This window comes from Giraffa tippelskirchi, chromosome 4 (genome assembly GCF_054371585.1).
Source record: "Giraffa tippelskirchi isolate mGirTip1 chromosome 4, T2T-mGirTip1v1.2.pri, whole genome shotgun sequence".
NCBI lineage: Eukaryota > Metazoa > Chordata > Mammalia > Artiodactyla > Giraffidae > Giraffa > Giraffa tippelskirchi.
In genome coordinates this window covers 57,305,217-57,332,941 of record NC_137278.1, presented here as the reverse complement: position 1 = coordinate 57,332,941, position 27,725 = coordinate 57,305,217, and the positions used below count along the sequence as shown (strand labels likewise).

Genomic DNA, 27,725 nt, shown 5'->3' with positions numbered 1-27,725 from the left:
CTAGATCCCACATGCCACAATTGACAGCTGGCTCAACCTAAATAAATAAATAAAATAGCCTAAATAAATAAAATATATGTTTAAAAAAAAAAATAGTGAGGCTGGTAAAGTTATCAGTATTTTACCACAATTTTTTTAAAAACTCACAATGGTCACAGGTCATATTTAGTGCCTAGTTTGAAGGATTTTCCAGGGCTTCCCTGGTGGCTCAGATGGTAAAGAATCTGCCCACAATGCAGGAGACTCGGATTCCATCCCTGGGTTGGGAAGATCCCCTGGAGAAGGGAATGACAATCCACTCCAGTATTCTTACCTGGAGAATTCAGTAGACAGAGCCTGGCGGGCGACAGTCCATGGGGTCATAAACAGTCAGACATGACTGAGTGACTAACACACACTTAAAGAATTTTCCAGAGATTCTGTGGAGATTAGACAGATATGAAATAATAGCTCTACTGAACGAGACCCATGCTCATTCCCAGATGACATGTGATCTTATCAGAGATGGAGACACAGGGGCCTGATGGTCTGTCCCATCCAAGGTTTGCATGAAATCAAAGTACCCCTGGGACCTAGAATACACTCTCTGGCCAGCAAGTGACTGTGCCAAGGCCTCCCTTCGAGTGTTTTTAAGGTGTGTTTGGTTTAATTCTCATTACACCGGAGAGAAGGACGTGACCTTTGTATTTTATTTTTGTTGTTCAGTAGCTAAGTCCTGTCTGACTCTTTGAGATCCCATGGACTGCAGCATGCCAGGCTTCCCTGTCCTTTACTATCTCCCAGAGTTTGCTCAAACTCATGTCCATTGTATTTTATAGGTTCTCTTTTTCTGTTGTTAATCAATCAACAGATATTTGCTAAGAACCTAAGACATACAAGGAGCACAGGGCTAAGAACCTTGAGAAAAGTTTTTAGGTTGAACCTTAAGACACTGCCAACATTCAACCATTTTGACCTGTGGGGAAGAAATGCAATTTCATATTGTTCAACCTAAATTAGTCTGATGGGAGATAACCGATACAGAGACACAGAAAGGCTGGCTAGCAGCCTGCACAGACAAACCTGAGGTCTTCTAAGAGGGGCTTTTTGACGCGGAAACCAGGTGAGGTTGGGACATGCATCTGATGGGCAGAGTCACTCGAGTTACAAAAAATGGTCACAGAGGGAGGCAGAGTGCCAAGTACAGGCTGTGTGTGGAATTGTGAGAATGCAGTTTGGATCAGGAGATGCTGAGGAGCAGAGAGTCGAGGGCAGTGGGAGCACACCTGGATCTCGAGTCTGGATGGCCACGGCTCCACGGGGAGGAGGGAGTGGATGGACCCAGGAGTGAAGTGAGGACATGGAAGCCGATGTCCAGGAAGGATGGGCGGTTGAGGGAAGGAATTAGGGAAGTCAGAGAGGCTAGCAGTTCCCACTTAGTGCAGCAGAGCACAGGGGCAACAGGGAGCAGAGCATCATGTACCAAGGGTAGGGGAGAAAGAGGTGGTACGGGCTGGAGTGGGGGGGGCGCGCGTACTGCCTGAGAAAGGCAGGAGCAAGTGATTCAAGTGAGGAGGAGGAGGATGGGAGCAGATGGAGGTAGGGCTGGGTTGTGCTCAGTCACTCAGTCGTGTCCAATTTTTACCACTGAGCCACCAATGTCCTCTTTCATTAGGACCATTTAGCAGGTTATACAAATGTTCTAAGCATTTTACATTATTGTGCAAAGCAGCTCACCGTCTCTACATGAACGATGTTTATCAGTTATAAGATCGTCCCTAAATGACTGACAGCAGCTCTGCACGTGTGCATCTGAGGCCGTGAAGGTGCAAAGATTTCAGGACTCGGCAAAGATCACACCGCTGGAATGATCTGGGTCAGGCTCAGGCTTACATCCAGTGTGGACACGAAGGTCGCAGGGTTTGAAGAGCAGGGACAGAGGACCACTGCTTCCTTGGCCTTGAGGCTTCCACAGGTCCTGACCTGTTCTTGGAAAGCCCCAGGTCCTCAACCATCAATGGGAGCTCAAGTACAAGGCTCTGGTACTCTGGTTCCCAACTTCGATTGTACAGCCCAGTCCCCAAGCTGAGGTGACATTGCTTAGTCACTCAGTTGTATCTGACTCTTTGCGATTCCATGGACTATAGCCCATCAGGCTTTTCAAATGCCCATCCCTGGCCAAGGAGGCCATGCATTTTAAGATGCTGTCACGGTGAGTTTTTATAACTGTGGGGCTCATCCCTCTTCAGCCGTGACTTACGGTCAAGTCACAGGATCCCCCAAGGAAGGAACACAGACTCTCCAGTTCACTTGTGAAGCTCAGAGCTGAACTGGAGGAATGCAAGTGGAGGTGCAGGCAAAGAGGATTTTTTTTTTCTTAAGCTCATTCTCGAGTTCACTGGCCTAATCATGGGCCATGACTTGTGTCAACTGTCCTCACTGAACTGATCTGTCCATTTACTTTGTGGGGTTGGGGTTAGGCATCCATCCCAGGGTGTGTGTAGGAAAAGCATATCGGAACTTCTATTTTTTAATTACACAAAAAGAAAAACTTAGTTGTACTAATATTTAGTGTTGTTTGCTATTTTTACCAGTATTATTCAATATTCTACAATACATATAAATGTGTAAATAAATATACACAGTTAAAAGAAAAAGCCCATTCTAGTCCTGATGATCAGATGTTTCTCTCTAGACGACCCACAGAAAGGGCAGGCTGTAAGGCAGCAGGTGTGCACACAGGGTCGGGGGTCAGGACAGTACCTGCCCTGCAAGGCACCCCCCCCCCACCCCGGGAAGGTCCGGGAACCCCTGCCCTCTAGGCTAGAACCTGAGCCCTTGAGGAACCTGTTCTCCTGGCTGGAGCTGTCACCCTCCAGGTCTGAGTCACTATATCTGGCCAGGGGTACTGTCTGCTGGGAGAGGGCGCATCACTCCCTCCCCTTTTATGGTGGCTCAGATGGTAAAGAATCTGCCTGCAATGTGGGAGACCCAGGTTTGATCCCAGGTCAGGAAGATCCTGGAGAAGGAGATGGCAACCCACTCCTGTATTCTTGCCTGGAGAATTCCATGGACAGAGGAGCCTCTGGGGGCTACACTCCATGGGGTCGCCAAGATTCAGACATGAGTGAGCAACTAACACTTTCCACTTTCAAGTTAACATCTACCCCCATGTGACGGTGTCAGGAGGGTGGAGCCCTCACAAGCACCCTTGTCAGAACAGCCTGGGAAAAGCCGGCTCTCTCTGCCATTGGAGGGTTCAGGGTGGATGTCTGCAAATGGGCAGGCCCTGGCCACAGCCCGACCACGAGACCTGGCGATCTCAGACCTCCAGCCTCCAGAACTGTCAGGAATAAATCCGACATTTCTAAGCCATTCTGCTGCAGTATTTTGTCACAGTGACAGGAGCTGAGACTCAGTAGAAGTCTTCAGGACGTTGGTTTCAACTTTTGCCTGACCCTTGATGGCTATGGTGGTATCAGCTCAGGCTGAGAAGGGTGGGGGCTTCATCCCACATAACACAGAGAGAACAAAGGAGTCTCTGCTCAGGAGAGGGTGACTTCCAGGGGTGTGGGCTCGCCAGTCAGCCAAGGTGAGGACACAGGGTAAGATCAGGGTCAAGCATGGCTCCTGGGCAGGAGGGGTGGTGGCTCCAGAATGCAGAATCAGCTGGAACCTCCTTGAACACTGGAGGAGGCTGAGTTCTAAGCCGGGGTGGGCTGGCTCCGAGACCACGGAGTGAGGACTATGCTCCAGAGGGCCTCCTGGAGCCAGGGCTCTGGATGGGACTCCTGAGGAAGCCGACGGGGATGAGGACAAGGACGATGTCACGTGGACCACTCGACACAAGGAGGCCCGACTGGCCTCTCCCATGGTCCTGAGCACATGGGACGATCCCATCCCGAGCGCCAAACCAGTCAACCCCGCACAACCCCATGAACTACAGAGGTGAAAGCAGCCCTCCTGACTCGTGAGCTGACACTAAGAATGGCTGGATAATGTGCTTTAAGTCACGGGGCCAGTAAGGATGGCCTGGCCCTTCCCAGGACAGCAGATGGCACCCGGGCCAGGTGTTAGAGCAGAAATACTAAATACACGAGTCACATACTTGCTGATGAAAAACACTGGATTCTAGAGAACAGTTGGCTGTAACCAGACCCGTATTTATTGAAAAGTAGAATTTTAAAAGAAAATTTTCCAACTTTGTTACACTCTCCATCTGAATTTCGGTCATACTATTTTGGCATTCTGGTGCTGGGTGGTAGGAATGGTGAAAGATCAGATCATGAACCAGTCAGCACATGGAAACCAAAGACACAGCGGTACGGCACCGCAGATGCTTTGGAAACGTCAGATCTTCAGGAGATATCAAGGAAGGGAACTGCAAGACTTGTCCAGTTAAGAGTTTCCTTTGAGAGGCACTTTGGGAGAGCAGACGGACTGCTTGAGAGCCCAAGAAACATGAGTCTGTGACATTCTGCAGAAGCCACATGTGGGGAGCCTGGTGGCTCTAGACTGTAGGTCACAGGCTCTTCTTGGAAAATGTAGGCACTCAATGCAAACATATGAGCAGAGTCACACAGACCACAAACCACCAAGTGTTACTGTCCTCCAATGTCTGTGCAAGACTTGTCCAGGGAACCTCTGGGTGTACAGAAAGGTGACAGCACAAGTGTACCTGGACAGACTGCTGGTGATCTGCACTTCACACCATACGGGGACCCTGCTGGACACCCCAAACCCCCCATCATGGAACCTCATAGATGCCAATCCTGATCGACCCCAGGGAGCTAGAGACCCCCATCTCAGTCGTCTGAGATTAAAAATAATTGTCAGTTACAACCATAAGCCTTAAAGAGGTTCCTTAAGCTAAAACATGTGTTTGTAGTGTGTCCTTTAATTATTTCTTCCTAAATGGCTGTGTGTATCAGTATTTTGGTGTCCAGGCACTCTCAGTATAGGGGGACTCCTGCATGAGGTCAAGGTGGAACTTGAGAGTTGGGAGGAAGTGGGATTTCCATGACAAGGCCCAGGATCTACCTGTTTTGTCTAAGGTGATGGTCTGCCTCACTCACCTAGAGGCCCATTCTTATGTAACTGGGTGCCCCCAACCTCAGATTCTTGTTTCGGTCCTAAGTCGGTCTGACTCTTTTGAGACCCCATGGACTGCAGCCCACCAGGCTCTGTCCGTGGGATTTCCCAGGCAAGAATACTGGAGTGGGTTGCCACTTACTTCTCGAAGGGATCTTCCTGACCCAGGGATTGAACCCACATCTCCTGCATTGGCAGGCAGATTCTTTATCACTGAGTCACCTAAGCCCCATCAGTTTCAGGTACCAGACACCAAATTTCTAATTCATCATCAAACGTATAACAAAGGCAACAACTAAAGATACAATGAACTCGCAGAGAGGTGCCTCCCAAGGCTGGCGTGGGGGGGGGCGGGCGGTGTGTGGTCCTGAAGCCAGACCCTGGGCTTGCCACCTGCTCCAGGAGGCAGCAGCCACACCCTCGTGCAATCATCTTCTCCATCTGTGTGATGGGTATGATCGCAGGACCACCTCAAGGAGCTGGGATGAGGATGCTGAGTCCAGCACAGAGGGAGAGATGAGCACATGTCTGCTGCAAGCCAGTGCTCTCTGGCTCTGTATTCCCAGTGCCCAGCGCTCAGAGGGGCTGGACAACGGCTTCCCCAGTACACGAAAGGCAGGCAGGAGAGGGCAGAGGAAAGCTAGAGGGGAGAAGGCTAGCTGATAACAGTCTGGTGACGTCTATAATTTCCAAAGAGTAATTTTAAGACCAAATTTGAGATTCTTCTTTCTCTTGGAGTCATGCTAATTAAAACTTACTATTTCAAGATACAAAAATGCGGTGGTAGAAAAAGAAGACACACAAGTAATAAGTTTGTTAGAAGTCCTCCCTCAAAACACTCCCCTGGGGGCACTGAGTGCTCAAGCTTATAGGAACTCCTTCCCCATTGCTCAGTCCATGCTAGGCAAAAGATGAACACACACGGGGTCTCGTCATAATACTTTTTTATTACAATATCCAAAAAACTGAGTATGCAGTTTAGGAGGCCTCAAGACCCCTTCCTCAACTGTAGGAATGTGCCATCTCAAGACTGTATATTGGAACTATAAAGGAGTTCGGATGTAAAGAGAAAAGAAAATGCAATTTCTTCATAAACATTCTGTGTCTCTTACTACCAATCACATATCCTTTTGTAAACCCTGAAAAATTTCCCTGTAAAGCAAATACTATATATATATATATATATTTTGTGTGTGTGCGTGTGCGTGTGTGTGTGTGTGTGTGTGTGTGTGTGTGTGAAGTGTGGGTCGCTCCCCTCCCCAAAGATCACCTGTTTTCCTTAATCATCTGCATTAGTGTCAACAAATGGCTACAGGTACATATGACTTTGAGAATTAAATACATCACTGTGAGATTGAAACGAGCCGAAGGGCAAGAGGGAAGAGCACTCTGCTGATGGCACGTCGGGGGGAAATTTCCGAAACCACCGTCTCCCCCAGTCTCTGGCCCCTCTTCTGCAAACTAGCATTCCAGGACCTCTTCTCTTTATTGCAAGCGCAGCCCCAAAGGCACTGGACAGCATCTTCCCTCCCGTCTTGCTCGATGGTTCCAGTATTGCTAAGAGCACCCGGGGTTGTCCCCGGAGAGCCTGGGAGCCATGGGAGCGCAAACGACATGGATGGAGGGCTGCTGGGGTCAGGACTGGGGGTCCCCAGGCAGGTGCCGCCTGCTCTGTGGCTCATGGACATAAGGGCAGCTCTGGTGCATCCACACGGCGCCCAAGGTCTGTAAGGGGGTCTGCTGGCGCGAGCGGTGTGAATGGACTAAGGCTGTCTCCCACGGAGGAGGAATAAAGTGAACCGACTCGCTCTGTCCACCTCCCATCACGAAAACCAGCCGGGAGGGCCCGGATGGCAAAGGGTGGGGCGGGTGGCAAATAACCGACCTGGACAAAGAGGGGACCAGGTGGAAAGAACGGGGCCTGCAGGAAAGCCCGGCCAGGGCGCCTTCCTGGGGCATCACTGCAGTGCCCGGACGAGGTAGAGCTTCTCCCCGTGCTCGCTGGTGAAGATGGGGGCCTTCTTGTAGTGCTCCACCAGCTCGTCCATGGTGTGGAAGCGCCGCTGCCCAATGCAGTAGACGTTGTCCACCAGCTGAACCTTGAAATGCTTGTTCTTCCCTGATGCTTTGAGAGACACGGAGAAGTCACTGGGCTGTGGGGGAAAGAGAATACACAAGGGTTACCACTGGGCTCCGTGCACCGGGCCTGGGCTCCGGTCCGCACCCAGGGCAGCCACCTCCTGATCTTTAGAACCACCTGGAGGCTGGTGAGATGGTTGTGTTCTGGATCGAAGAAAAGTGACACTGTACTTAGTACTTTTGGTGCAAAATGTACTTTTGCTACTTGAAAACTGGAGACTTGTTCTGAAATGTACAGCACCGATGCTAACCAATGCCCATTTTTAATTTCCCTAGCTAGTTCTGGGATTTGTAGAAAGTGGTCTGTACACAGGCAGCAGCTAGAAATACACTTCCTCTGGCTTCTACCACTATTAGGAGCTCAGCCAACAGTATGGTGCTGGCCCAAATATAGACACCAAGGTCAATGGAACAGACAGATGAATGAATACAGAAACTGTAGTATATATATATGCAATTGGAATGTTACTCAGCTATAACAAAAAGAATGCATGCGAATGAGTCCTAATGAGGTGGATGAACCTAGAGCCTATTATACAAAGCGAAGTAAGTTAGAAAGAGAAAGACAAACATTGTGTATTAGCACATGTGTATGGAATCTAGGAAGATGGTACTCATGAACCTATTTGCAGGGCAGCAGTAGAGACACAGACAGAGAACAGACCTTTGGGCACAGTGTGGGAAGGAGAGAGTGGGACGAACTGAGAGAATAGCACAGAAACATACACATTACCGTATGTGTACGGTAGCCAGGGGGAATTTCCTGTATGACACAGGGAGCTCAACCCAGTGCTCTGTGACAACCTAGGGGGGTGGGATGTGGAGAGAAACAGGACAAGGCTTCAGAAGGGAGGGGACATATGTATACCTGTGGGTGATTCATGTTGATGTGTGGCAGAGGACAACACAATATTGTAGGGTAGTTATCCTCCAATAATTGTATTTTGTTCTATACTTCTGTATATTGCACAATTATAATCTTTGATAAAAAAAAAAGTCAATGGAACAGAATAGAGAGCCCAGAAATAAATCCACACTCTCAGGGTCAATTAATCTGTGACAAAGGAGGCAAGAATATACAACAGAAAAAAGATGGTCCCTTCAATAAGCAGTGCTAGGAAAGGTGGATAGCTACAAGTAAGGAACGAGATTGGAACATGATGGGTGACACAGACCCAATCAGTGAGATGGAAGGATGTCCCACCCTGCCCCCGTCTCACTGTCACTCCTGTTCTTGCCGTTTCTGAGTCACCCTTTGTCCCTCTCCCTGCTCAACCATTCCTGAGGGTCTCAGAGTGCAGAATGGCCACGTGGAGATGCCTCCACATCCCCAGACTGGATAACCTCCACTCTCCTTGGCTTTGTTGTTATTGTTGCTCAGTTGTGTCTGACTCTTTGCGACCCCATGGACTACAGCCCACCAGGCTCCTCCGTCCATGGGATTCTCCAGGCAAGAACACTGGAGTGGGTTGTCATTTCCTTCTCTAGGGAATCGTCCCAACCCAGGGATCAAATCCACATCTCCTGCAGTGGCACATGGATTCTTTATCACTGAAACACCTCCTTGGCTATTTGACTAGTAGAAGACATTCTGACACATCTGCTGGTCAGGGCTGCGTCTAATCCACGGCTGTGTCCACACAGAGCCCTACAGATGGTGGGAGCTGTATGATCTAGGTCTAAAGTGAATTCTGAGCCCAGACTTCCACCCCTCCCCAAACCAGGAACTCACTGCTGGTGACAACCCACCAACCCAGTCCCTGCTCACATGTCCCACCAGGACAAAACCAACAAGCATCCCATCATTGGTTTTTACACTAACTCTGCAAATGTTTGATCAAAAGTGAACAGATCTTGCAAAATGAGACAACTCCATATAAACCAATGACAACTCAGGGAAAGGGGGGTCTGGGAGAACTCAGATCTGGGGTGGGCTGCTGGCCCCCGACAGTCACAACTGTCAGCATCACAGTATTGTAAAGTAATTATCCTCCAATTAAAATAAATAAGTTTTAAAAAAGTATCACAGAGATAGACATATTCAGCTAGTTAGTTAGTAATTGTGTGTCCCTTTGCCCAAAACAGACCAAATAAATCTCTGAGGGGAAAACCTCATCTTATCTCTATACTAAACCCAGGGCCCAATGCCTTGGGGGAAGCCCAGGAAACACTGGGGGGATAAAATTTCAGGGAGAGATGGGAAGATCTAGATTCAATCAGGCTTTGGGTTGTGTGTTATTTCCAGAATAACAGCCATTAGAGGATTAGGGGCCTACAGAGGGTGGAGAGGGGGATACAAAACTTGAAAATTATTTCCCCAACTTGATCTCTTATGCCCCTTCCCCCAAGAAAGAAATGAGTCATCATGAATGATTCATCGGATCAACCAGCCATCACTATAGTTAAAACAGATAACCAACAAGGACATACTGTATAAAACAAGAAACTCTGCTCAGTGTTATGTGGCAGTCTGGAAGGGAGGGGAGTTTGGAGGAAAATGGATACATGGATACACATATATGTATGGCTGAGTCCCTCTGCCATGCACCTGAAACTATCACAACATTGTTAATTGGCCACTGTTGTTTAGTTGCTAAGTCGTGTCGGACTCTTTGTGACCCCAGGGACTGTAGCCTGCCAGCCTCCTCTGTCCATGGGATTTTCCAGGCAAGAATACTGAAATGGGTTGCCATATCCTCCTCCAGGGGGTCTTCTTGACCCAGGGATCGAACCTGAGTCTCCTGAATCTCCTGAATTGGCAGGCAGATTCTTTACCGCTGAGCCACCGGGAAAGCCTCATTAATTGGCCATACTTTAATCCAAAAAGTTAAAATAGTCTAAACGGCTGAGAAGGACATTTAAAGTAATCAACTGCACAATTCTCAAATCACTGCTATTTTCACATTTACACAAGACTGATCAAGATGAATGTGAGCTGGCCTCAGTGTTATCAGTATTCCCACCCAAGCTGGATGCTGTGTATGGTTCTGAAAACAGAACAAAGTAAACAGGTACCGCCTGACAGGTGCTCTGCACAGGATGGCCTGAGCATCAGCCCCTTGGCCCCTGTCACGTGGTGGTCAGTTCTGGTGGGTGAAGACTCAAGCAGTCACCATGCCCTGTGTCCAGCAGTACATACATGTTAGGGACCACTCAGCTCTCTCTTGGGGCTTCCGGTTTTCAAGAAGCAATGTGTAGTTTCAAGATCTGTTCATTTTTAGAAGCATATACGTTCTGTGCCAAAAGCCCGTACTTTCTGATAAAGATAGATAGCGACTTCAGTTTTACGTTTAGGACCAGCCGGGCGCTGAGCTAGTTTTAGAGACTCTTTAATCAGTTCATAGACAAAGCGGCATCGTACGGAGGGAGTGCGTGAGATGGCGTCACTACGTGACAGACTCAATTTTACTTATGCCCCACAATCAGCAGATGACTTTCTGAATTTGCTTTTAATTTAAGTGCCTTAATTTAGCCTCCTGATGTGTCTCCTGTACATATGCATTACGGCAGTAAAACTGGTCGCTGTAGCAGAGACAGTAATTTTTAATTTTGTGGGCTCCTGAGCAGAAACCTTGAAGTTAAGGACACGGGAGGAATTAAGTTTACACCAAGCAGGGGGTGCCGAACCTTCGGAAACTCTCATTCCAGCATCTCTGTGCTTCTGATCTATGTGCTAAAATGCACTGTTACGTGTCACCAAGTTCTAAAGGAAGCCTGAGGATGAACTGGGACAGGGTGTCTCAATTTGTGCTCCCAAGTTCAGCAGCATCACCAGGGCACTTGTCAGAAAAAGCAAATTCTCAGGCCCCACCACAGACCCCCTGAATGAGCAGCTCCGGGGCAGGGCCGTCCAGGGGCTTCAGATGCAGTTTGAGATGAGGTCTGAGTGAACCACCCACAGTGCTTTCAAGTGTTCAGGGCCATGAGAACAAGACAGGAATGTGATTCATGTGCTAAGATGCACCTTGGAGGAGGTGGCTCCATGACAAAGCCCACCCCCAGGCTGGGGAAGCCTGTCTGACTCTGTCCTGAGGGGTCAGACCTTGCTCTAGATACTCCCTGCAGGGGACCCCCTGGGTGGCACAGCCAGGATTCTCTTCCCTTCTCAAGAAGTCAGCCTCCTGGATCTAACAAGAAAAGGGGCTGCTTCAGAGGTGAGGGGTGGGGGGAGCAGATCCCCAAGAAGTTGGCGCCACCAGTCTTGGTCCTTACAGGCTCGTCTTTCCCCAAAGCCTTGGGGAAGTTGTGTGAAGGATGGAGCCACACAGGTCTGCACTGGCCGTGGGCGCTGGGTAGGAAGACTCAGCGACACTCTGAAGCTAAGCATGTCACAGAAACTTGACGGGTGTCTGCTGGCTCAACTGCACTGAGAAGAGGACTGAAACCCATGAGCCCAGCATCTGGGGTGGGACTGACTTGCAGTCACAGGCCCCTAGAGGTCAGTGAGATGCCTTAGACATCGGACATGTCCGGCGGGCAAGTACTTTCCTCGCCCGCATCTTGAGACCAAAATGTAAACACTTCTTGCAGAATTTCTCCTGCAAGTTGAGAAGGAACTGTTTTCAAAGGACAGGCAGTAAAGACCTCTGGCAGTGGAGAGAAGAGGTGGACTTGCTGGCCTCCAAGAAAGAAATGTTTACCGAGAGTTGAGCAAAGCAGATGCAAACCTTCCTCCCTCCATCTGGGCTCCTCAGCTCATCTCATCGGACAAGGTGTTTCCCCTTCACTGGCTGAGAAACCACAGAAAAGTGAAGTCATGTCCGATTCTTTGCGACCCCGTGGACTGTAGCCTGCCAGGTTCCTCAGTCCATGGGATTTTCCAGGTAAGAATACTGGAGTGGGTTGCCATTTCCTTCTCCAGGGGATCTTCCCAACCCAGGGATTGAACCCACGTCTCTCACACTGCAGGCAGACTCTTTACCATCTGAGCCACCAGGGAAACCCCCGAGAAACCACAATCAAGGCAGAAAACATTCGCTGGGAGGGCTGGAGTGTGCCTACTGAGACTGCGGGGCCCCCACCCCTCGCTCTGGGTCTGCCTGTGCCTGTGTCCTGTTAAAAACAAGGGATACAGTTCAAAGAAACTCTAGCAATTTCTATGATCTTTTCTCCTTGCTAACTGACTGCAGTGATCAGCAGATTACTGGGAGCAAAGCCTGAATTACCTCTCTTTTGTAAATGAAAACGGAGCCCTTCAGCCTAGAAGACAAGCCTGTTCACAGTCCTTCTGCAGTTACGGCTAACAAGAAATGGAGTAGGAAGACGGAAAGGTTTACACTGGTGCTATTGATACATGTGCCAGCTCTACACACCTTTCTCATATATTAAAATTTATTAGACCCATTTCTTATTTTTTTTTTTTTTTTCAGTATTGATTGATTGATTTTGCTGCTCTGGGTCTTAGTTGCAGTATGCAGGATCTAGTCCCCTGACCAGGGATTGAACCTGGGTCCCCCACATTGTGAGCTTGGAGTTTTAGACACTAGAGTACGAGGGAAGTCCCAAGATACAGTTTTTTAAAAATTTCCACTACAGCTTTTAATTCTTGGGGGAAACATTTCTAACAGGTACTTGTGAATTTACATGAGAGCAGAATAACCATAAAGAAGGCCGAGCATCAAAGAATTGATGCTTTCGAACAGTGGTGCTGGAGAAGACTCTTGAGAATCTCTTGGACTACAAGGAGATCCAACCAGTCCATCTTAAAGGAAACCAACCCTGAATATTCATTAGAAGGACTGATGCTGAAGCTCTAATACTTTGGGACCCTGAAGTAAAGAGCTGACTCATTGGAAAAGACCCTGATGCTGGGAAAGACTGAGAGCAGGAGAAGAGGAAGGTGACAGAGGATGAGATGGTTGGATGGCATCATCAACTCAACAGACATGAGTTTGAGCATGCTCCGGGAGATGGTAAAGGATAGGGAAGCCTGGCATGCTGCAGTCCATGGGGTCACAAAGGGTCAGACACAACTGAGTGACTGAACAACAACAGCAAGTATATCAATAAACATTTACATCAAGAGAGCTAATGATCTGGGGTTTTTATGAAAATGTTTCTGAATACTGTTACAGATGAATTATTTGACAGAGTTTTCAGGTGGCTCAGTGGTAAAGAATCAGCGTGCCAACGCAGGAGATGAGATGCAGGTTCAATCCCTGGGTTGGGAAGATCCCCTGGAGGAGGAAACAGCAACTCACTCCAGCATTCTTGCCTGGGAAGTTTCACCAGAGAAGCCTGGTGGGCTACAGTCCATGAGGTTGCAGAGTTGAACAGGACTGAGCAACTGAGCATGCACACACTCACACTTGTACTCTAGTTTGAAAGAGCTGTTTTTCAGTTCCCACTGATTTACTGGACACTCATCTCTCTCCATGTTACACCTGCAGCCTGAAGGGAGGTTGTCTGGACCCCTGCTGTCAGCAATCCTGAGCCAGAGGCCACAAAGTCTGACCTGAGTTCACAAGCCCAGGGATCAATAGGCACAGAGGAAGGGCTGGGCATGCTGGCACCTCCTCTGGCTGCTGCTGGCTCCCGGTCACTGTGAATCTACACACACATGCTGGACAACTGCATCATCAGTGAATGTGGAGAATATTTTCTAGGGTCTCACGCAGTGCTGGGATTCAATGGCCGACAGGATGACACACCATGCACTCCAGTGCCGACCTGGCTGCCGTGGGGGCAGCACAGCCACGTATGAAGGCGGTCACACCTGTGAGCACAGGCCCCGTCGTGGGACCCAGGAACACAGCTCATGTAGGCTTCCCAGATGGAAAGGAGGAGGAGTGAGGTGTGAACAGCATGTGTGCCTAGACTGGGCAGGGAGGGGGGGTGTTGGGGGGATGGGGGCAGCTTTACTTTACTGTTTTCCAGATGTGTGCGAAGGTCCACAGGAGGAGAGAGCAGAGTCTGGGCAGCATTCAGGAGAGGGCAATGGGAGGTCTCCTCCATGGACCAGGAGGAGCCACTGAGGCGCCCTCGGCTGCGTGACTGGGATTCCCCCAGGGCACCCAGTGACACAGCCTGCACCGCCTCCTTCTGCTCTCCCCACAAATCAGGTTTCAGGTAACAAGCAGCTCTCTGTTCCACTTTCTACAGCATCTCCCTCCAAAAAAGGGGATTCAGCACTCTTCACCTTCTTCTACACATAATACAGCAGAGATAAAACTCCATCCAAAGCCCTTTGTAATAAATGACACAAAAACAGAGGGACACAAAATATGGGGAAACAGATGATCTCTCTGGGATCTTTAACATCTTACAGAGAAAAATGGCTTCCTACACCACCGGCTGATGCTTTGCAGACCTCAACCTAGTGTAAGCTGACACTTTCTACAGCAATTGAAAAAATAAAACACTGACAGCTTACAGAGTACACAGAAATTTAGTTACTGGTTATTCTTCACTGTGATACAGTTTCCTAGCCTTATCCACAGAATAAGTCTGAACAAATACATAAGGATTTACGACGAGCATTAGATGAGAAGGCAGGTAGGAATTTTGAATTTTCTAGATTTAATGAGATATGGATGGAATATAATGATTAAATACGAAGAACTGACACTGTTTCATCTTTAGCTGCTAAAGGTAAATGACAATTAAGAGGCAAGGGATAAGAGGAAGAGAGGGGGAGAGAGAAAACTCGATATTGAGATGCAAGATAGAAAAGGGCCGAAGCAGGGTCATCTGGTTCATTCACTGGCTGATAAACCATGTCTAACACATGCCTCTGAAATACCCACACATCACTGACTTCGGATATCGTAGGATATGCCAATGCTTTGCTTATTGTTCTGAAATATGTCCACCCCCACCCCCACCCAAGCACAGATTTCCCAGAACTCAGATCTTTTTACTTTTCAATATAGAAAAATACAGAATATTTTTAAATGTAAAGTATCAAGCAAGAATCTTGCTCATTTATACTGAAATCGCTCGGGATATTTAAAAAAATGAAACGCATCTTGAAGAGGCACTCTAAAAAAGCGGCTATGCTTACTGAGGAATCACAGGTCCTACAGTGACCAAAGGTGAGCCCTGAGCACAGAGACCTAGAGGAAGGAAAAGGAAACTGAACGGGGATGCCTGTGGGTCCTGCAGAAACGGGACCCTGGAGCCGGGTCAGGGTGGAGCTCCGGGCTCATGCAGCTTTGAACGGTAGGCTCTCACCTTAGAGATGCCAGAGTGAAGAGGAAAAAGATAACAGACGAGCAGAAAGAAAACGGGAAGGTGCTGGCAGGAAGCAGAGGCAGTGGAGGCAGGAAACGGATAAGCGATGGACTTGTCCATCTGAACGGCTCCTCACAGCTGCAGATGACAGGTGGGCAAAGACCTGGTTACCAGCATGAAGACAGCGCAGCCGGCTCGCCCTGCCATCAGGAGAAGAGCAGCAGCACGCCTGAGAGTCCCTGAGCATCTCTTTGGCACGAGACAGGCGCACACACAGCAGACAGCACCATGGGTAACAGCAGGTTCCAGCCAGACAAGCAGCCCTGCACACCCTTGGGCCACATGGCAGCCTTCAGGCCGAGCTGGGGCCATGGCAGGGGCAGAGCTAAGCAAGTCCCAGAGGGCCTCTTCCCTACCCCGGGAGCCAGTGGCCCAGCACACGATGAGCTGTCATAGCTCAGTTTTCTAAATTAAAACAGAAGGAACAAAATGTGCAAAGGCTCCCCTCCCCAAAAAACGGTTCAAATAAACAAGCAATACTTTAGTTACTTAGAAAAGGCTTTCTCCTCTCATAACCCAAGACAAATGTAACATTGCTGCTTCTTCAAGTCCTGGGGTTGGAGTGCAGATAAGAAAAGTACCCTCCTCTACCTCTAAAAGGACCTGGTCCCAAGGTCTGACAGTGACCACAGCCTGTATGTGCTTGTCTCATGGACAAGTCACAGGTTTTCTCTAAGTCAGTGATACTCTCTGCCTCCTGCTAAAGACTTTCTGCTTCCCCGGCCTCCTAGAGAAGAACCTGGGGGTACTGTCTCCACTCTGGGGGGCTGCTTTTACCTCTTCAAACCCAATGTTCCTAAATCAGGAAGAGACTCCTTGACTCTGAATCATCCTTGTCCCTCGATCACCTCCTACTGTGACAGGGTTTCTGGTGCTTTCTTTGAGTTTCTGCTCAGGAGGGGGTTGCAAGCGCTCTGGAACCGATTCTCTGAAACCTCCTGATCTGTGCACAGAGTGGACCTCATGTGAGAACAACTTAATGTGATGTCCTGCCAGAAACTATTAACTCTGGATGAGAAAAGCTCACTGCCCAGATTTCAGATGCAGCTACTGTCTAGGTCCTGTGTGCTTGCCACCACGAGCTGCTGCCACCACTCGGGGGCTGGTTTCCACCCCCATCACAGCTACCCCTCTCTGTCTGAAGAGAAACCACTTCCGTGGGCTTGAACTCCCTCTAGATCAGTCAATGGGAATCTTGACTGTGCACTTAGTAATCGTAGTATCAACCTTTTCAGGGGACAGTTACAGTACATAGCATGGGCTGACTAGTCTTACAGGTTGCATTTAAACAATTAAACTGAAGTCTACAGGAACCAATAGAAAATAATCACTTTGGACTCTATCCTCAAAACTCACACTGGACTCCATCCTCAAAACTTTTGCTTCACTCTGGTAGGTGTATTTGCAAGGACTGACAAAACCAGCTTAGTACCTCCACAATGAAAACACAAAAAGGTACCTGGAATGACGGCCCAGTTCTCCCAGACAGACTTGGCCACACACCTGAAACACAGACCCCAAATCTGTGCTGGAAACAGGTATGCTCCAAGTCGAGAGGCCTCATACCGCTGACTCAACTTGTACACACATACCCCTCTTTTAACAATTGTCCTTTTCCTTTTCAGTTCTGTTCCTGAGTGCTTTAAAAGCTTTTCAGAGATAAACTCAGTGGTGCCTGTGGCAGAGATGTACTGAGGATTACACACTTTAAAAAGAAAAACACATCAACCAACAAAAGATTGTGTCAGAAACAGGGCGTCCGCCTTGCTGAGAACATCTGATGCATCTCAGACCCAGAGAGGAAACAAGGTTGGGTCATCAACACAGGGAAACCAGGGGAAGAAAATGACGTTTAGGTCTGCAGGACCTCACTCAAGAGGCAGCAACATCTCCAGAAGCTGAGACACTCTGTACCTGCCATCTCACCTACAAGAACGCACCTTGCGGAACAGAGGTACAGCCGAGACTGGGCAGTCCAAGTGGATGTCAGCATAAGGTGGGGCTGGGGCCTCAGGACACAGGCTGCCTAGAGCATCTGTGTTCATCTTGCTTAACATGAGCCCCACATACCCCTGCTGTCTGAGGCCATTCACACACTTGAGAAGGGAGTGGCACACCTCCACACACTTTCATGCTCTCTGCTTCCTTCCTGTGCGCCACGCACCCACCAAGGGTTCTCCGTCCTGAGGAGGAAGCCGTCCTGCACGGCCAGTGCATACCCACACATGTGTACACACCTAAGATGTGCATACACATGCACACCCAGATGTGCACACGCACGTGCACATACACGCACACCTCTCCACCCCCACCCCACACTCACTGAGCACTCTCTGCCCTGACAAGGAAGTTGCCCTGCATGCCCGGTGCACACATGCACACACACCAAGAGGCACACCTGTGCACACCCAGACACGTGTACACACCCCTTCACCCACCCTGCCCCACATTCATCAATGACTCTGTCTTGATGAGAAAGTCGCCCTGCACACCTGGTACACACATACAGAGATGCACACACACATGCACACGCCTCTAACCACCCAACCCTGTACTCACTGAGGACTTGCTGTTAGGCACGAGGAAGTCACCCTGTACGCCTGGTACACACACAGAGATGCCCACATATGTGCACACCCAGACACATACACACGTACACCCCTCTGCCCACCCACCCCATCTTGCACTCACCGAGGACTCGCTGTCGCGCACAAGGAAGTCGCCCTGAACACCCCGCGCATTGAGTGCGCACTCGGCCTGATGGCGAGTCACGTTCCCGTAGTACCACTCGCGGCCTGCGAACCGGCCGGCTCGAGCAGGCCCCGCGGGTCCGGAGCCAGCGTGCGGGGCCGGGCCCTCGCTCAGCACCACCACGTAGTTCTTGGGCACCAGGCCGACCTGGCCACGAGCGTTGCGGCAGCGCCACCACTCGGGGTCGTTCTCGGGCTTCTCGATCACCTCCATGGTCTCGCCCTTGTCGAAGTTGAGCTCCTCCTCGGTGACCGAGCTGAAAGGGTACAGTGTCTGCACCACCTGCAGCGCTCGCGCGCCCTGCCCGTTGCTGAGCGTGGCGCCGGGCCGCAGGCTCGAGCCCCCGGGCGCGTCGCCGGCTGCCTCGTCCAGCTCCTCCAGCACGTAGTTGGACGGGAACCAGCCCACCTGGCCGTTGTAGCTGCCCCGCCACCAGCCGTCGCTGCACTTCTCCATGACGGTGACGCGAGAGCCCTTCACCAGCGACAGCTCGTCCTCGCGCTCCGCTGCATACGCGAACTTGACCACGGCGGGGATGCTGAGGTCGTAGATGCGGTCGGCGCCTCCCCCGTTGGCGGGGAACTCCGCGTCCGTGCTGGGCGTGGGGGATGCATCGCGCGCGCTCGTCTTCCGGCGGGTCCTTCCGAGGCCTGTGGAGAAACGGCAACGCTCAGCGTAGGGACCAGGCTTGGGGGGTGGGGGGGGAGGACAGCCTGTAAGGGCTCCACGCAGGGTCCCAGCCAAGGGACTTGGCCCCCTGGCTGGTCACCAGCCAGTCACCAACAGAGGTAACATTGGCCAAATGCCTAAAAACTGGGAATTACCATATCTGATCTCTGCTTTCCTCTAAAAAAAAAAAAAAAAGCCAGAGCACCAGCAAACCAAGAGGATAAAACAGTGTGAAGTCTGAAAATGCTGAGAGCAGCCATATGCCACTAGGAGGAAAACAAAGCAAACAAAAAGGCATGGGGACAGAAATATCTTCTGCATCAGGACAGAGGTATCTTCTGTGTTGTGGGCGGGAAATTGGACCAAATGACCTTGAAGACCCTCCCCAGCTCTTAGGCCCCTCAAGCCTGCCCTGCTCTGCCGGCCACCACCTGTCCTCCACTCTGGGGACACTCGGCACCCTCCCAGGGTGGCAACAGAGCAGCAACACTGGGGAGAAACCTGTACCCTTCTCCTTCCTTCCCTTCTTTTCTTTCAAAACTGTACAGATTTCGCACAAATAGTGATGAGTGATTTAGGAAAAACAGCGCATACAGTAAATTTAAGGCAGAATTTTTCATATTCTGGTGGCAAACCCACAAGTGGATCAGAAAATCAGTTCAAGGGGGTCTGAGCAGCCTGTAATGTATGCACTGTCTTCTTTTTAAAAGGAAACAAAACAGAAGATGTCAGAGTGCATCAAACAGAAACCACCGCTTCAGTTACATATGTGAGTCAGGGCCAAGCTGTCACCTGAAACATCACTTCCTGCACATGAGGAATACAGCTTGAAAAGCCCTAGGGTAAAAATGATTTAACCTGCTTAAAATGCACAGAATTCTGAAACCTTGTAGAAGCGAGCCTAGGGAGGAAGGCACGATTGCCCCAGAGTTGGAGACGTGCCCCTGGACTGCAGCGCTAGCTGTGCTTCTTGGGATTTCCTGAGAGGTAGCCGCTTGCCCACCATGCCTCCGAGCCACATCAGCATGGGAGCTTCCACAGTAGGGAAAATGTGGCCACTGGCAGATCTTTGTTTTTTCCCCAAAAGGACACTAATGCACTTCTATGGACAGCTTGTACTTCTTTCTCCCTTAATTTCCTGCAGTAAAGACAGTTTGGGCTTCCCCAGTGGCTCAGTGGTAGAGAACCCACCTGCCAATGCAAGAGACTCAGGGTTAGATCCCTGGGTTGGGAAGATCCCCTGGAGGAGGAAATGGCAACCGACCCAGTATTCTTGCCTGGGAAATCCCACGGACAGAGGAGCCTAGCAGGCTATAGTCCATGGAGTCGCACAGAGTCAGACATGACTGAGGGACTAAACAGCAAAAAGACAGCTTGGTCCTGAGAATTCCCTTTGCTTCTACTCCCCTGCCGGGTAGGGAGATCAGAAGATAAAAGGAGGTGTCATGATGGCCTGGACCATGGGGAGCTGGGCACTGGCTTCCAGAGTGGACCCCGCCCAGGCTGGCATTCTCTGCCCCAGACACGTACTCAGCTCAGCACCACCGTCACTCACTTCCTAGGTGCCTTCCCTCCAGAGGAAAACGGGGATTGATCCCTGGATGTGCTCAGCACTAGGCCCATCAACAACACCCGAAGCACTGTGAGGTCCTCCTCATGGGTGACTGGGGCCCCCAGGCCTGTGGAGCACACATTCACCTGCCCAGCGCCCTCTCCGTTTGCTGCACTCATCTCCCTGGGGCCCGGGGCCTGGCTCAAGGCAGGCATTCAACTAACGTTTGCCTGGTTAACAAGCTCCACTTTTTATCTCTCCATCACAAGTTCGTCTGCCTCATCAGTCCTGCTCTCTCCAGACTGATCTCTCCAGGGATACACACCTGGGCTGCCAGGAGGGCTCAGGTTAATTAGGAGCAGCCTGATACCCACCCCTGCCCCCCACCCCCAAGTACGCGCTGCTGACCTGTCAACATGCCTCAAGATCCTCCCCTGTCCAGGCACCACACATCTGTAAGCCAGCAACTCCACGGCCAGGGCGGGAGGCCCTAGTCTAGCCGGGCTATGTCCCCAGAACCTGAAAGCACCATTTCCTGACCCACCTTTCTGTGCCCCCACTCCCCCAAACTGCAGTAAACCCAGGAGGTTTTACTTTTTTTTATTCCTAGGCACGTGCACCTTAGGCTCACTCCTTATCCTGCAATGAAACATGCTATAATATGCCATACGGAGCCCCAAGTTCAGGGAGGTGTTGTCCAGGACTGGAGGGAGGAAGGAGAAATGGATGGCTGTCGGATGGATGGGACCTTCCATCCCTGTGGCAAACCCACATGGCCTGGGTCGGGCTGACGGGACAAAGGAGCGAGTCACCATCCGTGTGCCCAGACGGTCCCCCTGGGCAGACGTGCCAGGAGCTGGCGCAGAGGGAGACGTGTCGGGGCAAAGCACACCATCACATGGGTCCACGAGTCCAGAAGCAGAACTTCCATTCCTGCTCCTAAGAGAGCCCATTCCCCCATAAGCAGGCAGGCAAATAACATAACTAAATGTGTAAGCCTGAAAAAAAAAAAAACTGGTTCAGAAGCATAGGATTTTCTACCAAATGTGAAAGTCAAATGGTAGCACAGATGCCAGGGAAAAGAATTTTTGAAAGGTTTTCATTATAAATTATAATTAAAAATACATATTTAGTACCTCTCAACACATATATCGGATCCATCAGCACAAGCATCTCTGAATGTGATGTGCCTGGAGGAGCAGGGCTGTGATTGGGAGGTGGAAAGCATTCACCATGACCTTCTAAAGCATCACTTAGCGTCTATCACTGGCAGAAGCTCACAAGAGCAACTTTTTGAGCCCACGCCGCTCAGTAAAATGAAATACAATAAATAATGAAGAACAAAGTGCACACAGGGTCAACACATTTGTGGGGTGAATGGCTGGCAGACAACTGAACCCCAGTTCTGACCAGGCTCCAAGCTTTGGCTCCTGCCCCACTGGCTTGTGGCCTGGCAGTTCTGCACCCTATCTACTGGGTTTCTGCATCCGTAACATGAGGATGTCAGTGGCTCTGGGGGGGTGGGTGGGGCAGTCACGAGGGTCCGAAGCCTGAGGAAAGGACGAGTGCAGTGTCCAGCGCACAGCAGGAGCTGTACAACTGTGGTCATGGTGTTTACTGCTATTATCAGTCCATACGTTGTTTTCCTTTCTGGGTGAGGACAAAGGTCCAGTGGAGAAAACAACAGATGGTGCTTTCTCCAGAGACGTGCATGTGTCTGTTTTTTCCCTAAAATGCTCCTGTGGGGCTGGGTGGGTGGGGGGTGCACAGCTGACCAGTCCTGCCTGCTGGGTTGGGAGCAGCTGAGACACAAGGGCCCCTCTGAAGGGTCCCAGAAGATGCTCCTCAGTGCAAAGCAGGCCTTCAGGGAGGGAGTAAAAGAGACGCCTCATCTCCCAAGGCTCTGGGACCACATGCCGCTCTGGATGAGGCACACGCTGCTGACGAGGCACATGCAGGCTCCAAGAGGGGTCCTAAGGGGCTGGGCTCTAGGCCCCAATTCCGGCCGCCCACCGTGGCCTGGGGCTGCTCCCAGCTGTGCCGCAAAGCACTCTGTTACCCTGGACAAGTATGTCAACCTGCCTGATTGTCACAGAAGACCTCTGGGCCAGGTCATCTCCAGCGTCTTGCCAGGACTCTACAGAGACACCAAGCTGTCAAATGAACCTCACTTTTCAAACTCAACTGTACACACTAGGCTACAAGAAACAACCACAGAAGAACTGTAAGTGGTCCACCTGGCTCCTACAGCCAACTCTTGTCACTAGAGTTTAGCTGAGCACGTGGGCTAATATGACAGGACCATTACCTCACATCAGTGCAGAAGGACACCCCGACCACTTCACCACCAATTCACGCTCTACTATAAATGCCCACTTTTAAATTTCCCAAGTCAGACACTCAACTGTTTTGCTTCTGTTTTGCTCCTGAAAAATAAAAAATACAAAATCGACGAAGGTTCCCTGCGAACAGTCACCCCAGGACAGCTTCTAGGAGGAAACGCAGGCACAGCCCCAGCCTGAACACTCCCCAAGACCTGACCTCCAGAGGCTTCCCAGCTGTGAGAACCACTGGGACAATCCAGATGCTCACAGAATCCATGAGTTCAGAAGCAGAGAAAGGAAGCTGAGAGTTGAGAGAAAGTGATAGCAATCTGGAGAGATCAGGGAATGACTTGGAGACAAAGATGACAAGAACAAGTGCTTGGTGAGGAGCAAAGGAACATCCAGCCTGCCCCAAATCACCGATGCTCTACAATCAGACCCTGGCCAGCTCAGGTCATCAGGAGCCTTCCAGATGCCCACCTGCCCTCCCGTACCTAGTGCAGTGGTGGGCACAGGGCAAAGAGAAGGGGCCTGCTTGGCCAGCAGCCTAAGGGGCTCTGCAGTCAGCTCCATGGCACCCACGCTGAACAATGTCCCCTGCACCCACACTGGCCCCCAGGGACAGGCGTGAATGTGTAATTGGGAAAAGGAACGTTTGCGACATATGCATAGGGTCTAAAAATGAGCCAGGCCATATGGGGAAGCACAGTTAGAAACACGGAAAGAAGGCTTTACTTAAACTCTCAGCATTTTTAGTCCACGTTTCTTCTAAAACTGAAGGCTCCCACTTGAGTAACTTGAGTCAAGAAAGGGTGTTCTTTAGAAAAATGATTATTTTAATAAGAAGCAACTTAGGTGCCAGTTGCTGGGAAAGAAACTGGGAAATACCTTACCTGCTGTCCTCGTCCTTCCTTGGGGCACAAGGGGCCAGGGGATGATGCACCTGGCTTCACAACCACCGTGTCGCCGCACACCTGCTTCTCCCCGGCTTCTCGAGGGGGCAGCCCCTCCTCCTTCCCATGGCCCCTCCTGGCTTTTCTCCCATTAGCATTCTCCTGAACAATCTGTCTCTATTTTCTCTCTAATTATCCACCCACTGATCTGTTGTGAGTTGTTTTACATTTTTTGTTCTAAATACTTGGACGCTCATGATATATGGAAACAAGACCAAGTTTATTTTGGGTGCTGGCACCACAGTTTCTGTAGACGTCTCCACTGTCTGTGGGCACTGAATTTGGCAGGTTGTCTGTACTGTGAAGGATCTTGTGAGACAGAAATCTAGAGAGTTCTAAATTATGGCACATTATATGTAATTCAGGTCCGCACAACTGTATAGATTATACAGCAGAGACTGAAGAGGTAAACCCCAAGTGTTAAAAATGGCTCTGAAAACCCAGAGTCCTTGCTATAACATGGTAAAGAGATGATAATTGGAGAAGCTGGATGTTTAAAATCAAACTGAGATCTCTCAATATTCTTTGCATGCGCTACATACAAACTTAGGGGGTGATTTGTTGTTGTTCAGTCCCTCAGTCATGTCTGACTCTTTGTGACCCTATAAACTGCAGTATGCCAGGCTCCCCTGTCCTTCACTATCTCCCAGAGCTTGCTCAAACTCATGTGCATTGAGTCTGTGATGCCACCCAACCATTTCATCCTCTGTCACCCTCTTCTCCTTTTGCCTTCAATCTTTCCCAGCATCAGGGTCTTTTCCAATGAGTCAGCTCTTTGCATCAGGTGGCCAAAGTAGTGGAGCTTTAGCATCAGGGGAGTGGTTTGGTTTTGTACTTTTTTGAAATGAAAAAAAAAAGTACTTTTTTGTACTGGTTCCTTAGATGGTGACTTCATTTAGGAAGTTATGTTTAAGTGACATGTAGAAAGACTATCAGTAATTTTCTTATCCTTTATGGACATTCAACCTAGAAAACCAAACTACTTATAAGACAAATGTAAAGAATCAGCTTCTCCTCTTAGGTTGTTTATAGAAAATACAAAAACACTGAGCATCTGACCATTGACCAACCAAGGAGGCATGGACCAAACTCATACAGTAAACCTCCTTTTCAGCATGTGTTGAAATCAGGCTTCGGCAGAAAGGGCAGATACTTGAGCACCAACTGCCTGGTGACAGCCAGTACTGACTCCAGCAGGAAGTCCCCTCCGCAATCTTATTTTGATTCTATGTGTGTACTGAGCAAACAGATGCAAATGCTAACAGTCATTATTTCTGGGTGATAAGATCACAGGTGATTTCTGTTTTATCCTTTTTTCCAAAAATTTTTAAAATAAGTATGCCTTCCTTCAATGAACAGTTTGATAAAAGACAGGCGTTTCAAAGAGATGACAATTCTGAGGGCTACCTGAGTGCAGAAATTGTGTCATACCAAAAGCCTGTGAATGGCAAAGACAAGAGAATGTGCTTGCTGCCAATGAGACTGCCGCCAAAATGGAAATCAATTTACAGAAGAGAAGGAGGCGTACTCCTGGGACATTTGGCCCCTTAATCATTTTCATTAATAGCTCCTGCTTCCTTCAACATTAAAGGAACCCGGCCGAGTTATTGATAAGTGAGTCACTGGGGGCCAAGAGTAAATGATGCTCACAAAGCAGCTAGTCCCCTACAATCCCAGGGGACAGCATGGGTGGGAGAAAACCAACACAGCCTTGCAGGTGGGGCCAGGAGTGATTGGATGCACCAATGCTCCCAGAAGGATAAAAGAGGAGCTGAGGGGCACTGTCCAGTCGTTTCCAATGGCCCACAGGGGACAGCACCACTGTTCCAACGAGCCCCACGCATCCAGGCCAGGATTGCTCCTCCAGTCCACCCACACTTGAGACCCAGGGGCTGAGCACTACCCTTTCTTCCATCCCGCCGGGCTCCACTCCTGACGCGCACACAGCCAAGGACACAGGGCTGGTCCCACAGCACGTCTATACCCATCTCAAAGCCTTTGGCTATTGTTCCCAGAGGTGACTCAGCAGGAACCTAGGAGCTTAGAGGGACTTCCAAGGGACAGAGAGAGGGAGGGACAACTCCAGCTCAGCCTGAGACAATCACGGACCGTGGCATTCCTCGCCCTGGGCTCATCTGGACAGATCGCCTGCCGCCTGCCTTGCTCAGACCCGCCGAGGATGCTTGTGATCACAGCAGAGACCCACAGACCTGTGGGGCCTGAAAGGGCACCCCAAGGCCACAGCATCACAGAGGTGGGGCCCCAAGGTGCTTTCTGACCATCTTTCTCTTCCGTCTCTGTTGTAACAAAAACGTGCTTATTGAACTGGCTGAAGCAGCCTGGACTGGTTCAGCAAGAAGCAAGATTCCCTCCCCTGCCTGCCATGGACCCAGAAAAGACTGCTGGATGATTACAGAAAGTTCTGAGCCATGGCCCTGGGACGTTCTGGGAAGACTCAGTCGGCAGGTTCACGCCCAGTGACAGCCTCGTTTTCAGGTCCAATCTCAGCAGGTGCTCGGTGATCCTCTGATCTCTGAATGGTGGTGGTGGTTTAGTTGCTAAGTCACGTCTGACTCTTGCGACCCCCATGGACTGTAGCCTCCCAGGCTCCTCTGTCCATGGGATTTTCCAGGCAAGAATACTGGAGTGAGTTGCCATTTCCTTCTCCAGGGGATCTTCTGGGCCCAGGAATCGAATCTAGGCCACTTGACATCTGCCCATTTGGTTTAATGTTTGGTAAAGTTGTAGGAACAGCACAAAGGATGTCTGTTTCCCTGAGCTCTCTTGAGAGCAAGCTGCCGGTGTCCTGTCATTACCTCAGTACCTGGTGTGCATTTCCACACACAAAGACAGCCTCCTTCTCAACACAACCCTGCCATCAAAACCAGGGCATTAACACTGACACATGTTTGTTGTCACACTCACACACCACTCAAGCTTTACGAATAAGACCCTGGTTTTTCATCTCTAAAATAGAGAACCTCGTACCACTAGAATTCCCTTTAACACCCTAGCAGCTTATCTTTGCCATAATGTCCTGACAAATGCCTACCCAGTTAAATCCTGATAGTCGAGTTGGTTTAAAAAACACAATCAACCCAGTTTACCTACATACAGCACAGGGAACTCTACTCAATGTTATGTGGCAGCCTGGATGGGAGGGGAGTTAGGAGGAGAATGGATACATGTATATATATATACGGCTGAGTCCCATTGCTGTTCACCTGAAACTACCACAACATTGTTAATCTGTTATACTCCAATATAAAATTAAAAAAAGTTAAAAAAAAAAATCCCAAGTTGTAGTTAAAGTCCCGTCTGTGCCTCTTCTTGCAGAAATAAGTCGCTCAGTCAACCCCACATGGATACGCTTTGAGGAAGCTGGGGAATTTCACTCCCAGGACCAGCCCCTCCCCAACCACAAGCCTCAACCCAGACAGCACGAGGTGTACTTCAGTGAGTGAGCACTGGTCCTTCAGCAGCTTCTCTCTGCTCCCGGGTCTGGAGTGCTCCCGGGTCTGGAGAGGTGGAGTCTTGGTGCTAACCACTGGCAGGTGACTAACTGGCCTCAGGTCAGGTCACATAGAGGCCAAGGCTAAGGAACAGCCCTGGTAGCAGTCCAGTGCTGGCTCCAGATACCATGGGAGGCGGTCGGCAGTGGACATGTGGGCCTTGGAGCCAACCCTCCACTGGTGTTTACTAACAGGTTATAATGGACCCGTGGTTCTCTAGGCAGCCTGGTCAGTACCGGGCCCAAGGTGACCACTGAGAAGACAGCTAACCTCTGGGGCTGCAGCAGGTTCCAGCTGCTGTTGAGAAGTAGCAACAAAGATGGCTCTTCGATAAAATACCTCCCCAGCTCAGAAGATTTAGCACATGGCTTGACAATACCTCACTTGCATGGTTTTATGAGTCAGGTCATGGAAATACCAAGGCCAGATCGGAGCCCAGGGATGTGCTGAGCCTTCAAAACACTGCCTGCACTCTGCCAGGAGGAGCAATTCATAAGGACGGCTCCTTGTTATCAGTGGAAAA

General features: G+C 50.0%; 1 protein-coding gene and 1 long non-coding RNA gene across 5 annotated transcripts in view; one reads left to right on the top strand and one right to left on the bottom strand.

The window, feature by feature from the left end:
• Positions 1–4,121: 4,121 nt before the first annotated feature.
• The window catches only part of NCK2 (NCK adaptor protein 2), a 113,946-nt gene continuing 90,342 nt past the window's right edge, over positions 4,122–27,725 (bottom strand). For all 4 annotated transcript variants that reach the window (XM_081593558.1, XM_081593559.1, XM_081593560.1 and 1 more), the window contains 2 exons: positions 18,133–18,842; positions 4,122–7,223 (listed from right to left, as the gene is read on the bottom strand). In XM_081593558.1, coding sequence (XP_081449684.1) covers positions 7,029–7,223; positions 18,133–18,842 — 905 coding nt within the window. In that variant the 3' untranslated portion in view covers positions 4,122–7,028. The remainder of the gene's footprint in view (positions 7,224–18,132; positions 18,843–27,725) is intronic.
• On the top strand, positions 18,509–20,024 carry LOC145546512 (uncharacterized). The gene is made up of 2 exons (XR_014082978.1): positions 18,509–19,192; positions 19,572–20,024. It is a non-coding gene; the product is annotated as an uncharacterized LOC145546512 (long non-coding RNA).